The sequence below is a fragment of the Primulina eburnea genome, chromosome 10 (assembly GCF_022965805.1).
Source record: "Primulina eburnea isolate SZY01 chromosome 10, ASM2296580v1, whole genome shotgun sequence".
Classification (NCBI taxonomy): domain Eukaryota; kingdom Viridiplantae; phylum Streptophyta; class Magnoliopsida; order Lamiales; family Gesneriaceae; genus Primulina; species Primulina eburnea.
Window position 1 is genome coordinate 3559472 of NC_133110.1, and position 14803 is coordinate 3574274.

Sequence of the window (14803 nt, forward strand, 5' to 3'; positions counted from 1 at the left end):
TAGAAATTCATAATTCAAAGTCATATAATTTTTATTATATTATTATTATAGATATAGATAGATATAGATTAGATTCATTAATATTGGAAAAAAAACAATAAAGAAACATGTATTTATTATATTATTTAATTAAGATAAAGACATACATGTAAATTTACAATTCAAAATCATATATTTATAGTATCATAGAATACCCAAAGTTATTATCCATGTATTATTTATATTATTCATAGATGTTAATTTACTTGACTTAAAAATAAAAATTTACACACACTTCTATGAAGCTGTTTCGCGGATCAATTTTGTGAAATATATATCTTATTCAACTCGAATCATGAAAAACAAAGTTTTTCATTTAAGAATGGACTTGATCAACCCGTCACAAAGATGTATATCAATAAAACTGTCTCACAAAAAACTTACTAAAGAATTATAATATTTTGAAGAAGATTATAAACTTCATTTTCTTTTGATTTATTTTAAAATCGATTAATTAATCATCCATGTCAATTCTTTGGTCCCCAAATTATTATATTATCACTCAATTGTTTTGCACTTTATATTTCAGAGTTTTAAATGAAGCTCTCCTGGTTTTATCCTCAAACCCACACTTCTCACGGGCTCCTGATGCCGACAACACAAGACAAGACAAACCTCAAGCTAAATATAATCATGTTAATTGAAAACAAAAACAGAATCCGTGGCTTAAATATATTCGGCAATCCTTCATAAACTACAAACCGAGCCTTTTTGGTCTCAAATAGGTAGACGACCCCTGCTTCAAGCCAGGTATAGAAACTCGCTGCTGTTGCTCGGCCCTCTTCTTCTTTTCCTTCTCCTTGCTATCTTTCTCCCTTCCGGCTTGGACCTTTCTCAAGTTCTCCATTTCTTCTTCCATGGCAGTTTTCTCTTCCTTTTGTCTCTTCTTATGCTCTATCATTGATGTATCTGACTCCTTTACCGAGAAAAACATGGGTCCTAACTCAGCTAGCCACTGGGGTTCAACTGCTGTAGCGCATTGCATGTATTCCTTCGTCGTAAGTATCAACTCGTGATAAACCACATAATCTGGAGTATAACCCAGGCCATATATGGCACTGCTTGGATGTAAGTGGCATGGAATTCCATTCCTGCAGTTGACGTACTCTCCAATACCTTTCAGACGTGCAGAATTGTGAAAGTAAGCTGAGCATATGGCTTTTCTCACGACATCCCAATCAGGGCCACTAGACGTAAGTGGAATCTTCAAAGTTTTCAAAATGTCCAGCAACTGGGATCTCACCTCTCTGGCCTTACGCAACCCTTTTACGTGCAGAAAATGGATCATTGCACCAATCACCCCGATATTGATTAGATTTCCATTGCTGATACACATTGAGGAGCGTTAGGTGGTCTGACTCTGGCACAAAGAACTTTTCCCTTGCTGCGTCACTCTCCTCAACCCTATCCTTAGGTCTGAAGAAAACAGAGGGTACTGACAGCATTGACACAATTGTCAAAACCTCATTGATGCATTCGAGCTGCTCACCCATTAACAGCATCTTGGCGAGGGGAGGATCAAGTGGAAACTCCACCATTTTCCAACCGAGGTCTGTAAGACTCCCAACATTGTTCAAAGCGGCTAAGACCCACAACTGGTACATGGAATTTAGGATGTTTTCTTGAGGAGGAGGATCCATAAAGTCAAAATCCAACAAATTGTCGATTTTGAGAGACTTTAGCAACAGAACAACATTGCCAAGGTTGGTTCTTTGGATTTCTGGGACAGGACTGGGAAGCATTTCATTTAGGTAGGCACTCTCGGTATAAAGACGATAACAAGTCCCTGGCCCAGTTCTTCCAGCACGCCCAGCTCGCTGATCAGCAGCAGCACGACTGACAGGAAATACTTGGAGAGCATCCATTCCCATTCGGGGGTTATACACCTTTATTTTACCGTAACCCGTGTCAATAACATAGAAGATTCCATCAACAGTCAAAGATGTCTCAGCAATGTTGGTAGCAACGATACACTTCCGAGCACCATCTTCAGCTTTTTGGAAAATCTTTGCCTGCAAATCAGCAGGGAGCTGGGAGTAAATGGGGAGGATTGAGAGCTTTGGGGCATCCTTTTTTGAGGCAATCAACTGTTCCATGCGCTCTGAAAGAGCATAACATGTTGCCTCGATCTCATCCTGACCAGTCATGAAGATGAGAATATCACCCGGAGCACTAGTGATGTGGATCGTCATAGTCTGTTTCACAGCAGCTTCAACATAATCTTCACAAGGAGTTTTACTGTACAAGATCTGGACAGGAAAAGTTCTTCCAGGAATGTGAAATACAGGAACGCTGCATGGAGAATGAAATCGGGTAGGAATGGTTAGCAAACGAAAATCCAGACTTCAGTATAAATTAAATGCAAAACATACCTTCCAAAAAAATTTGAGAATTTCTGAGCATTAAGAGTGGCAGAAGTCACAATGAGCTTGAAATCGCGGCGCCTTGCCACAACTTTCTTGAGGATGCCAAACAGCACATCTGTGCTCAAGGATCGTTCATGGGCTTCATCCATCACAATGACCCTACACAATCAACGTAAAGAGGGTAAAAGATCACATACACAAGAAAAATAATTCGACATCCATTTTTTAGGTAAAAACACCTATATTTTTCCAGATCTGAATCTTTAAGTGTCTCCCTCAAAAGCACACCATCAGTCATGTACTGCAGAGTAAGAAATCATTAATTACAAAGCTCTACGAGCACCAGTGTGACCATTGAACATTAGACTAACAGCGAAGTAAATAAACATTGATCACATAGCTCAACAGCCACCAGTGTGATCATTGAAAATCAGGCTTCACGACTGTGACAACAGAGGTGAGTATTAGTCTTATTTATAGATAAGTTCTAGCACATCAAACCAATTAGTGGCCCAGCTACTTATCCTAAACTAGATGCAACAGTTGAGCAATGTTGTTGCTTGTCCTTGTAGCCATTAATAAAAGTATAAACACATATTAGTGGATAAAATGGAAAAGTTCATTGTTAAGATACAAGAATAACATGCCTGTTTTAAAATTGTCACGAATCTGGTAATGTCATCAACTTAACACTAATTTATCTTGTTAAAGCAAATGAAGACCTCTATGAACCAAGGTTGAAGGAATGTACAATGTGTTACCTTGATAACCGTATTAGGTCCTGTCACATCCTCGAACCGTATCGCATATCCAACTTTATCACCAAGCTCAGTTTCCATCTCTTCACTCACTCTTTTGGCTACACTCATGGCTGCTACACGCCTTGGTTGTGTGCAACCAACAATGCTGCTGCTTGTGTACTCATCTTCATGCAGATACTGCCAATGGTCACACATAAGTCGTCGATGCAGAACCAAATATTTTAACAAATGCACACCCCCAAAAAGATAAATACACACGAGAAAGGTGAAGCACTCGCCAAACCAGAGAAAAAAAATTAGATTTACCTACAACAAGTTTTAACAAACCTGAGTTAATTGTGTGGTCTTTCCAGAGCCAGTTTCCCCAACCACTATCACCACCTGATTCTCACGAATCACCTATATTTATGAACAGTGGGTCAAATAGGAAGAAGATCATTACCGTTAGAAAGGTAGAGAGAAAAATACAGAGACTGACTTCAGGCTTGACCTTTGTAAAAGATGACAATGCCAAGTCAAATGAAAATTATGACATCAAAACAATAGAGTGAATAAATCATACAATAATGAGTTTAAATATACATTAGTGAACAATGTGCCAAATAGGAAGGAGATGATTACCATTAAAGACAGAAAATTATAATGAATAATGAGTAGGTTTGACATTTGTAAACGATGGCAATTCCAAATAGAAGAAAATTACTACAATCAAAACAACAGAGCAAATAAATTATTCGATAATGAGTTCAGGTATGCGAATTGTCAATAATTAACATTGTCTAATCTTCTACTAGTTTGCTTAAATGCATCTACTAATTAACATTGCACTCGTTACTCAAGAAATGTTTGAAGACCTCTTATATCTTAAAGCCGTCAAGAAAAACAGCCGGATAATGGTTTCCCAACCTGCAGTAATTCCTCTCGTACAGAAAATATGGGCAAATACTGTCTTTGTTGAGATATTGTTTTCGATTTAGCAAACTCGCTCACTGCTTCACCTTTCTTCAAATGCTGTGCGAATTTGGCATCCTCCTTGAAATCAACTTCACCTTGTTCACCCACTACAGCGGTATCTGCATCAATCTAATCATTGATGGAAAAAATCTTTAGATACTATAGCTTAGTTAAAAAAGTTTAACCCATTATCTTCACAAAACTAATTTGACATACCTGTTCTGCAGTTTTCTCAACGCCAAGAATCTCACCTAGTTTTGAACCTGCAAGCTCCCAAAAGCGCTGCCGCGATTTGTTCATGCTCTGTTTTTCATGGATTTCCCTAACAAGAGTTGATCCTTTTCGAGATATTACAGCCATATCTGATGTAGGGTCTTTTATTGGCATGATAGGCTCAGCTTGTTTAGTATAAACAATCCTCCCATCCAGAAAAGGGGGCTTTGTGTCTGAATGAGAGACGTTGAAAACCTCTTAGAGAAAAACTTTTATCTACGATAATCATGCCATGAACTACAATACGATAATTTTGATACTTACCATGCACAAGAAGAATAACCTTTCGTTCATCCTCATCATCAAAGGTAGTTTGCACCTCTGTCCCTCTGACAGCCCCTGATCTCATAAGTTGGCGGTCTTCCCACTGAGCATTGTCAGCAGTGAGTTGTGATAGTTTTTTGCTCTGAGACAGCGTCATCTTACTTCCATCTCTTCGTGTCTGTCATTAAGGAAATAAATGGCTGTGGAACTAAAATTTCAATTGGAAAAAAAAGGCTCAAAACATGAAAACCACACACAGATAATGGATAAAACATGAATCAATGGAGCATATCACTATGGGAACAAATTTAGAGATTTTCTATCGAATGCTCTACGAAGCAATCTATAAAAACAAGTAATACAATACAATTTGCATACTTAACCTCAGGAACATTGAGAACGCGTCTTTCAGAGCAGTTAATTTTCTAAAAACTTATGCCAAAAAATAAAAAAGAGTATGTCAAAAATGTTCTTCTAAGGCCTATTTCCTAAACAGGAATAAGATTTGAAAACCCCAATACCTGGCATGTGCCACTGAAACCCAAAAACAGAACCACAACTGTTGAAAGCACTACCCCATCTCACTTGTAATGTATTTTTACTTTATTTTAAAAAAATATACAAATAGACATTTAATATATACACAAGATCCAGAAATTGCCAAACGTCCCCCTACTAGAATGTTAGCGCTATTAGCCATTTTTAGTCATAACATCATCACCACAAATCAAATACAAAGAAACACAGGATACGCTCCTCTTATTGACAATTAACTCAAACTGAATGAGGAACCAGCATAAACAATATTTTTTTCAGTTGCGTGATATAATTTGATATTGCTTGAAAACTTTTAGAATTTGGAGTAAAGTAATGTCTGGGTAGAAATCTTCTTAATGCTGCTAAAAAAGGCTACATCATACTAATGCCTTGTAAATTTACCAGTCTCTTAGCCAACTCTGCCTCTTTCCTCTGAAAGGACGCCTCGTCACCGAGAAAAAGTGACGAAGTATCTGCATCATTTAAGGCCCCACCCTCTTCTCGGTCATACCTATAAAAAGACAGCACCGCATTCATTATGAGACAAAAATAAAGCACTCATAGGTAACAAAATAACCATATGCACAGACAATACAGCCAAAAGTAACTCAGTGAACAAAAACTAGGATCGAAAAGTTGAAGATTGAATTTTAAAGAGCTCTTCTAGTCATGCCTTTACATGATAAAAGATTGGTGATTCATTAGATTGCCCATTTATCTCAATTTCTTTCTAAAATGAAGCAACAAACTAATAGACTATCTTTCAAAATTAATTAGCACATTTTCAAATCCATTTCTTATCACCACGGTTCTAAAGCTGACGGTTTTGATTTTTATGAAAGGTGGAACTAAAACCAAACGGTTTGGATATGGTTTCGCTTTTGACTTTTAGTGGTTTCAATTTTGGTTTGGTCTCAGTTTGAACCGATTTGATTTAAAATTTATTCTTTTCAATTTATCGATAAAAAAATTAATGTACAACAAATAAGGTAATTAAACTAATTATTTAACAATTATATCATAACATAATTCTAATATTTAGTCTTTATTGAAAATTGAAAAATAAAAAAAGGGTAAGTTTAATTTATATAATCTAGTAATTTAATTACATAATTTAACTTGTATATGTATAGCACAAAACCTTAAAATTTAAGATTATTTTATAGTTCTTGTTCCTATTTAGTCTTTATTGAAAAAGAAACAAAGTAAAGGGTAAATTCAATTTATAAAAATCAAGTAACTTAATTATATAATTTAACTTGTCTATGTGCACTACAAAACCTCAAAATCTATGATTAATTGACAGTTCCGTTTTCTTATTTTTAGGAACAAGAACCGCACTGTAAGTTCACAATTCCGGTCTTGATTTTTTTAGAGAGGGTACTGGTTTCAGTTCATGATTCGAAAGGATCCATTGTTGAGTCTTTTAACTTCGGTTAAACTCTACATCCATCGTATAGGCAATTGAGTTGATAGACCAAATGCATTCCAGTTATAGTGACCATGCGATATACTATACAAAACATATCATGATCTTTGACTACACATTTCATAGAAATATAAACAATTCAATTACCATGCACGATCAGAGTTATACTCCATTTCTAAGCGTATACTTTCTGATATCTCGCGATTCTGATCTTCAGATCCATCCAGGCCATCTTCTTCATCCTATAATCATAAAATAGGGTATGGGTAAAAAACAAATGAACCCGGTCTATCAGGTAAACTAAAACTAAATACCAGAAAAATTCAAGAAAATTTGAAACTAAAACAAGGAAGAAATGAGTTACCTCTGCTGATTTCAACTTATTTGCAGAGAATGCAATCTGATTAGATTTTCCGCCATATCGGGAACTTGCAGACCTAACAGAGGACCCAGATGCTCGAACTGGAGTAGGGGACGGGACAATGATATCCCAAGGAGATGCAGCAGCTTCAGTGAAGAATCAACTTTGATTACTTACTAGCAAATAATGCACATAATCTTGCCTGAGAAACCAGACAAGATAATTCCAATTTCCAATGTGCAACTTAAAAATATAATGGAATAGTATGAAACTTACCGGTAGAATTAGGGGTCCGCCCACCCAACCACGGAGAAACAAGTCTTGCATCAGGAGAGGCCCCAACAAGCATGGGGGATGGAGAAGGTCGATGGTGCCTGCTGCTAGAACTATGACCATCGCGACGAGGAGTATCTTCCCATTCCCACCGTCCATCATCCCAGTCAGATCTACCTGCCACGGATTACATCATTATCTAAGAATAAAAAGGAATAAACACGAAAATAACTCCATCATATTCACGTATGTTATTCACATGAAATATCATATTTAAATGTTGACGTATTTTATGTCATGCTCTAAACCACATTTAGTTCAATGTATTTGATTAAAGAAGCAAAATCATTCAGGTCACAAAGTAGAGATACCAGGAGATTTCCTAGAACTGTCATGTCTATATCTTTTTCTTCCATAATCTTCACCCGGAACTCTCTGACGACTTTGAGATGATTCTCTGTGAGTCCTCCCTTCCCTGACAAAACTATGTCTATTTCTACCGGCATTACATGAGCTTCTGCACTCTTCCACACATTTGCTTCTACTCCTATCGTAATGGACTAGGTCAGAACTAGGACTTCTTTGCCTGGACCTTCCAGTGGATTTAGCCGAAACCTAAAACAGGATGCAAATGTTAAATTACAGGAGCTGCAAGATACCAGGAATTCATGAATGTGACCACACAAGCAAACTTTAGAAAATATATCGATTCTTGGCCTTAAAACTGACAGCATAATTGGTTAAAGTCAACGTTCAGCACCTCAATGACTTAGTTTATTCAGTCATATTTCATTTAGTATTGTATATCAGCAACTCCAAAGCATGCTAGTATTTCTCGTCATCGCAAAGAGTATGCAGCGTAAAACATGCATTTATTCTTAATATATAGTAACCAATTAGAATTCCAGAAAAAGTGAACAACGTGAAGGAAAAAAATTAAATTCTAAAATGGCAGATAACAAATAAAGATATGATGATCATCCTCGAGATTAAGAAACCAGATTCCGGGCCTTATGAATTCATTACGCTACTACGATAGTTTCTGGGGCCTGAGATGAGTTTTCAAACTACTAGTTTTTAGGTCTCATGAATTCATGAAGACCGATGCAAGTAGTGCCCTTTGTTGATGCTACTACTTAAATTCCTGCTAAAAAACAGTAGTTTGAGATTTCATCTCGGGTTCAGAAACAATCACATCATGATATACTTTGAACACTCGATGATGTGAATAAAGATTAAAACAGGGAATCAATGCCAGAGGCATGTAGTACAAACCTTAACACGATCATCCGCACAGCGATTTACATACATTTCAGTGTTACATATTTCTTCAGTAACAACAGTTCCTGAAATGCAAGGGACAGACCGTTGAGTAAAAAAATGAACTCGGTACAGAACTAAGAGATAATAACTGAATGCAATATTTCATGGAATCTTTTACGAAAATATCTAAACTCTGAAAGTATAACCATTAGAATTCTAAAGTTATGTATTTATTGACGCTTGGTTTTGTTCAATAGATTCTTAAAACAATACTAAAACACGATATGCTACCTGAATTAGACGTTTTACTTGTTGCTAATTCACGGTATTGTCTGTTAGAATACTTGTGCACATCATTAGACACGTTACTCTCCAATTCATCAATTCCTGAATGAAGGGACATTTCATCTTCTTCATTGAGAGATGCTGCAATAGAAGCAACCCGGTCTTTCGGAACCATGAATGCACCCTCCATGTTTAATTCCTCGCGTTTTTTCCTTGCGAGGACATCGAGCCCTATCATAATAACACACTGGGATATAATGCTTATCGATAGTCAAATAAACATTGCTCAACTAGAAAATTCAGCTGCAGACTGCAGTCAAGGAAAGAATATGAGATAAGTAAACACAAAGATAAAGTGACGAGACAAGGTGGCAAAGCCAATAGAGACAGAAAAGGTAGCAAGAATGTTCCAAAGATGTAACATCAAGAAATAAACTAGTTCCCCAATTTCAGGCAAATTTTATCTTGTGCAAGTGAAGTTACCACATATAAGCAGAAATCAGTGGACCTAACATTCAGATTGGAATTGCTCAGTAACAAAACTAATTACCATCGGATAAGATATACAACACAGCTGAAACAATAAGATTCTATAAAGGTGGAAAAAAACAAAATTGATCTAATTTCAGGAAAAGAGCAGCTCATTTTTCTGCATTTCAAATATGTTTATAATACTGAATCATTAACTTGTAAAACTCATGATTACGGTAGAACAAGAGCAGTTTTAAACCCACGAAAATGTCAATCAAACCTAACATGGATTTCTTCTCGGGAGGTCTGAACATAACTCTATCCTTTCCAGGTACAAAAAGGCCACCAGTCGTAGTATCCTCTGGTTCAAGAGTGTCTGTTATTTTATCAAGGTCAAGCTGTACTCCATCTCCATTTCTCTGAATTCACAGGTAAACAAGAACAAAGAAACACCATAGTCAACATAAAATCGCATCACTGAGTACATGTGTAAGTTTTGATCATAGTACACCGACCTCCATGTAGGTTCGCGGAGGTTTTGCTAAGCAATCCTTGGATCTCAAGAACCTGCAATTCGTCGAAGAGTTAAAAACGAACCCAACCAGCTCTGCTTCAGGTCGTAAAGTTTTGGACTTTAGGGCGTTTTCTGGTAGCCTCGGTGGCGGTGGTGGGCGGCTATCGGTGCTGGGTCGTGGGGAGGAGTGCGTGGCAGACTGTGGTCGGTTGGTTCGGGCTTGGGCGGTCCGCACGGTTTAGAGGCTCGGTTTTGTTTTTTTCTTTAGCTTTTAAAATCCTAGTGATAATTATATAAACTAAATTTTATTTTATTTTTATCACTTGAACTGAGTTGGTTGGAAGATAGAAAAATTATGATTAATATTAATGATAAAGAAAATGATTGTGTAGGATGGATAATATGTAAAATAAAATGCGGAAGATTTTAGTGTGGATAATTTGATTTTTGATGAAAGACTAATTGCCTTCCCCTTCGGGCGACGAGACGCGTGACGCGGCGGCGGCGTGCGAAATGTGCGGAACGGCTGACGGGGGCTGCAACAGAAACGGCCGCCGGCGGCCCGAAATGGTCGCATCGGCGTCGCGGTGTGGCGGCGGGCGGCGGTCGGCCGCGGCGGTCGTTGCGGCGGCGGGAAGTGGTGGTGAGTTTGAATTTAGGCGGGAAGTGGTGGTGAGTTTGAATTTAGGAGAAGGGTAATATTGGAAAAATAAGATGGATTAAGAGTAGGATAAATAATCCTAGGGGTGAGGAGGTATTATTTTAACCTACTTAATATAACATAATCATTCATATGAGGGATAAAGTGAGTTAAATAATCACGCGTACCAAACGAAGGATAAAGTATTATAAATAATATAAACCTATTTTATCCCTCAAACCAAACGGGGCCTAAAAGTTAAAAGTTCCCGATTAATATTTAAAACCTCATTTTACATCCTAAAATTTTAAACTTTGAATCCTTGGTTTCTAAAAAAAAAAAACATATTTTTTTTAAATCTTGGGCACTATTTGACATGTACTCCATAATGACGACTAATAAAATTAAAATATATTTTTCAATACAAAAACTCAGATTGTTTAATGGTTAAATTTTATAAGACGAATATCCAATCGAACCAATGCATAAAAAAATATTATTTATATATTAACAATATATTTTCATGATAATTGTGGATTAAGTTGATTCATGATAAAAAAACAAAAAGTATTATAAAATATTTGGTCTTTGCTCTTTACCAAAAGTATAATGTTTTGGTATTTTACTCTTTGATTTTTGTATATTTGACACACACAATGATAATGGACAATGGTCATACCTCATCCTTTTTAAAAAAATTACTAATATTTTTTTATTATTATCTAAACTTTGAATATTTAATTAATAATCACCGTAACTTAAACAATTATTATAAAAATCAATAATTTACAAAAAAAATTATTTAAAAATAAATATTTGATATATACATGTACACGTCACATTCAAGTTTAAATTAGTAAAGAAGTTTGTATGGAAAGAGTTTCTATTGAAAATTAAATTTATTTTCAAACTAATCCATCAAATAATAATAATAATATATAATATTAGTAAAACTATAACCTAATTTTTTTTATATTTTCTTTCGAGTCTCCTACCCTGGGTTTCTCCAGCTGCTAATTGAAGTCCGCCGTTGAGTAGAAATCGTTTGTTGATGGCGGTGCCGGACGGTCGTCTAGACGGCAGCGACGATGAAGAAGGCGGTCTGTTTGAAGAGGAAAGGGTCGAGTTTGGGGAAGAAGATGACATGTACCACTCCGAAACACCTATACACCTCCGTCCCCTCGTCTCCGCCGCTGAGTCTGGTGACATCAACGCCCTCCGCATAGCTCTCGGTAATCGCTATTTTATGAAGCGCGTGCGCACACACTCTCCAAAGACGTTATATACCTTTTTTTTAAAAAAAAATATTTCCTAAACACATTGTTTGATTTGATTTCCTTTGATGGCGCCAACGACGTGCTTGGAAGTTGTGCAGGAAAATTTAACTAAGAAATATGTTTCGATTCAAATGATACTCTGCTATGAATTTTGTGGGATTCATAAGCAGTATTAAGCACAGTCTCTCGGCCTATGTTCAGCATGAGAGTTGAATGCTGTGCAGTAAGCTGACAGAGTATATGATTTCTTGAAAATTAAGGGTTTTTATTTGGATTGAGTTTTCTTTGCACTCAACTACACTTTAATTTCGCTCCGGCGGCTGTTGATAATGCGCACGGTTCTTAGTTCAACCTTTTTGTAGGAACTGAGTATGAGTAGCAGTTTGCTTGCTATCTCATGCAGCGATCCATGATCTGGAAAATTTCATTTGTGTTATTGAATTTTATTTTGCTACCGCTCAAATGTTCAATTGGAAATTTTCCGAGGTCCTTCTTTTTCAGTTCTCTTTCTTTAGTGCTGGAAAAACCGTGGCTCGACTGCTCAAGGCTTTTCTTGTTTTTGTTCTTGGAAAGTTATTATTTGGCAGTTGTCTTGAATGTGGCTCAGACAAGTAGTTGATTAGTGACAAGGTTTTTAATTTTAAGTATGCCAAGAGATGTCAACTCTGGAGCATATTTTACATCTTCTGTTGTTGTTAGTGATTATTAGGTCTAGTAAATATCCATTCCATTATGGTGAGTGTATGGTAGCGAGTATTTATCGAACCGCTCCTGCCACCTTGAATGTGGCTCATGGACTGCGCTACGGTTTGAAAAACTTGGCATTACTAGTTTTTATGTTTGGTTCTGGAGTTGGTGCAACAACTGGCAAGGATCAATGTATTGTGGTGCTTGAATTTTTGTATGAGTTTTAGGCATTTTAGACGCACCTTTATCATCAATTATCACTTCTAATAAAGTGTCAAGCACTCCATCCTATATAGTTAAGGCTCTAGTACGTTGACATTTGAAACTATGTAATTGTTTAACTTCCTTTTCTTTTTGGATTGATATTTTTTATTGGGTGGGTTCCAGCCATGCTATGACTCTTATTTTTGCCAGATTTGTGCAAAATCGTTCATTTTGGTTTAATACTTGTTCAAAATTCTATGGAGGATTGCAGACAATTTTAATGGCAGCATAGATGAACCAGTTGAGGACGGTGACACAGTTCTTCATCTTACGTGTTTGTATGGGCATTTGACATGTGTGCAGGTCACATCATCTCAACCCAGGATACTTCCATTTCAGTTTTTAGTTCTCAAGTTTTACTGAATAATTGTATTATTCTGCAGTTTTTGTTGGAAAGGGGAGCCAACTTGGAGGCAAAGGATGAAGATGGTGGAATTCCCCTGCATGATGCATGTGCAGGAGGTGGGTTGATCAACCTTCTGTGTACCCATCATATTCTTGTTTCATAAAATCTTACATATTCTCTTTTCATTCACAGGTCATTCAGAGATAGTAAATGAACTTATAAATCGTGCTAATGATCCAGAGCGTTTGAAGAGAATGCTTGAAACTGTTGATGGGGATGGGGACACTGTGAGTCTGTATTGCCATTTATTGGTTTGAATTGTCATAACACTGCTTTAGCTTGTGGAAAAAGGTAATTTCAAAATGATGGTACTTCAAAATTAACACACGTTTGGTGCATCTTTTAGCCTCTTCACCATGCTGCTAGAGGTGAATATGGGAATGTTGTAAGCTTGTTGCTTGCTCATGGAGCTTCTCCCACGACAACAAACATAGATGGGAAGGTAATATATGAGTTGGGTTTTTATCTTTTTCTTTTCTGAACCATCAAGTTACTTAACGAGTTGTGTTCACAGACTCCAACTGAACTCGCCGAGGCAGGAACTGATGCTAGGAGAATATTGGAAATGGCTTCAGGTGCTTAATCTATACATTGAACCTGCTACTAAAAATAGTGTACTTAGGATTCAGGCTTTTACTCAATTTTTAAATGCGTCTCTGGCAAATTTTCTAGTGTGACCATGTGAAAGATATTGTGGATAGGATTCTTCATTGTGATATTGAGTTCTTATTTATGAACCGAGGCTAATTGCCTAATTTACGAGCTTGTGTTCAATGGCGCCCTTTCCTCTGAGGCTACTTGTCTAATTTATGAGCTTGTGTTCAATGGTGCCCTTTCCTCTGCTTTATGTGTATGTTAAAGAGTGGTACTGATTTTATTTATTGAACAAGGGTGACGAATCAAGGATTGTTTGCAAACGATCATGCTTTGTAGAAGTGGTTAAATTTATAAATTATGAAAAAGTGGAAAAAAAATAAGAAGTAATGATTTGTAGAAGTGATTGAATGGATAGCTTTAGAAAAAGTGGGAAAAATTCAGAATTAAATAGTTTTCAAAAAAAATGAAAAGCTGATTTCTTTAAGATATAGTTTTTTTGATAAATAAAGTGATTTTCATATTAGTTTTTTTAAATAAAATAATAAAAATATCATTATTAAATAACATATATTTCTATTCATTTATTTGAATAAATTAGAGAGTAATTTTGGATTAGATGAAATTATCGAGGATAAATGTTTCCAAAAAATTTATTACAAAAATATCATATAATTACATTTTTCAATCATCAAACGAAAATCTATTATATTAGATAGATTTCATTTTATTTTTAAATACTTGTTTAAAGGCTTAAACGTCCTCTTTTGGAGATTGGAAAAATACAGTTAAAGTGGTAATAAGAACCATCTTCTTTTGGGTTTTGTATGTTTGCGTTGTAAAATTTCTAGATACCAAAAACTTTAATATGGAGGCATTTGGTTCGATAGAAAACATTAAAGATTTAATTCATTTTCTATTAGGAAATGATGAGATTAGTTTTGAGATTTTAATAAAATCGAACGGAAATAAAAACATGTGGTCAAGAAACATCAAAACCTATTGTTTTGAGTGAAAATTTGAAGAATCATTTTTAAAAAAAGATAGCGATTTCACAAGTCCTTAAATTACTCGAGGAATCATTTTGATCCTCATCTGTGCATCCCAAAATTACAAATTGGTATATAGTTGATCTCCCCTGGAGT

At 36.0% G+C, this 14803-nt stretch overlaps 2 protein-coding genes across 2 annotated transcripts; one reads left to right on the plus strand and one right to left on the minus strand.

The window, feature by feature from the left end:
• Positions 1-497: 497 nt before the first annotated feature.
• Positions 498-10065, minus strand: LOC140842584 (pre-mRNA-splicing factor ATP-dependent RNA helicase DEAH7-like). The gene is given in 18 exon segments (XM_073210590.1): positions 498-1321; positions 1323-2331; positions 2412-2564; positions 2645-2706; positions 3167-3343; positions 3494-3565; positions 4073-4249; positions 4337-4566; positions 4658-4835; positions 5597-5705; positions 6771-6865; positions 6988-7130; positions 7261-7434; positions 7629-7872; positions 8533-8603; positions 8812-9036; positions 9557-9695; positions 9792-10065. Coding segments are annotated over 18 exon segments (3852 nt in total). The 5' UTR covers positions 9798-10065; the 3' UTR covers positions 498-733.
• A 1337-nt stretch (positions 10066-11402) lies between these two features.
• On the plus strand, positions 11403-13855 carry LOC140842585 (uncharacterized). The gene is made up of 6 exons (XM_073210591.1): positions 11403-11662; positions 12870-12961; positions 13042-13120; positions 13197-13291; positions 13411-13506; positions 13579-13855. Exons 1-6 carry the CDS (start codon positions 11482-11484, stop codon positions 13645-13647), a joined length of 612 nt encoding a protein of 203 aa, XP_073066692.1. The 5' UTR covers positions 11403-11481; the 3' UTR covers positions 13648-13855.
• Positions 13856-14803: the final 948 nt, after the last annotated feature.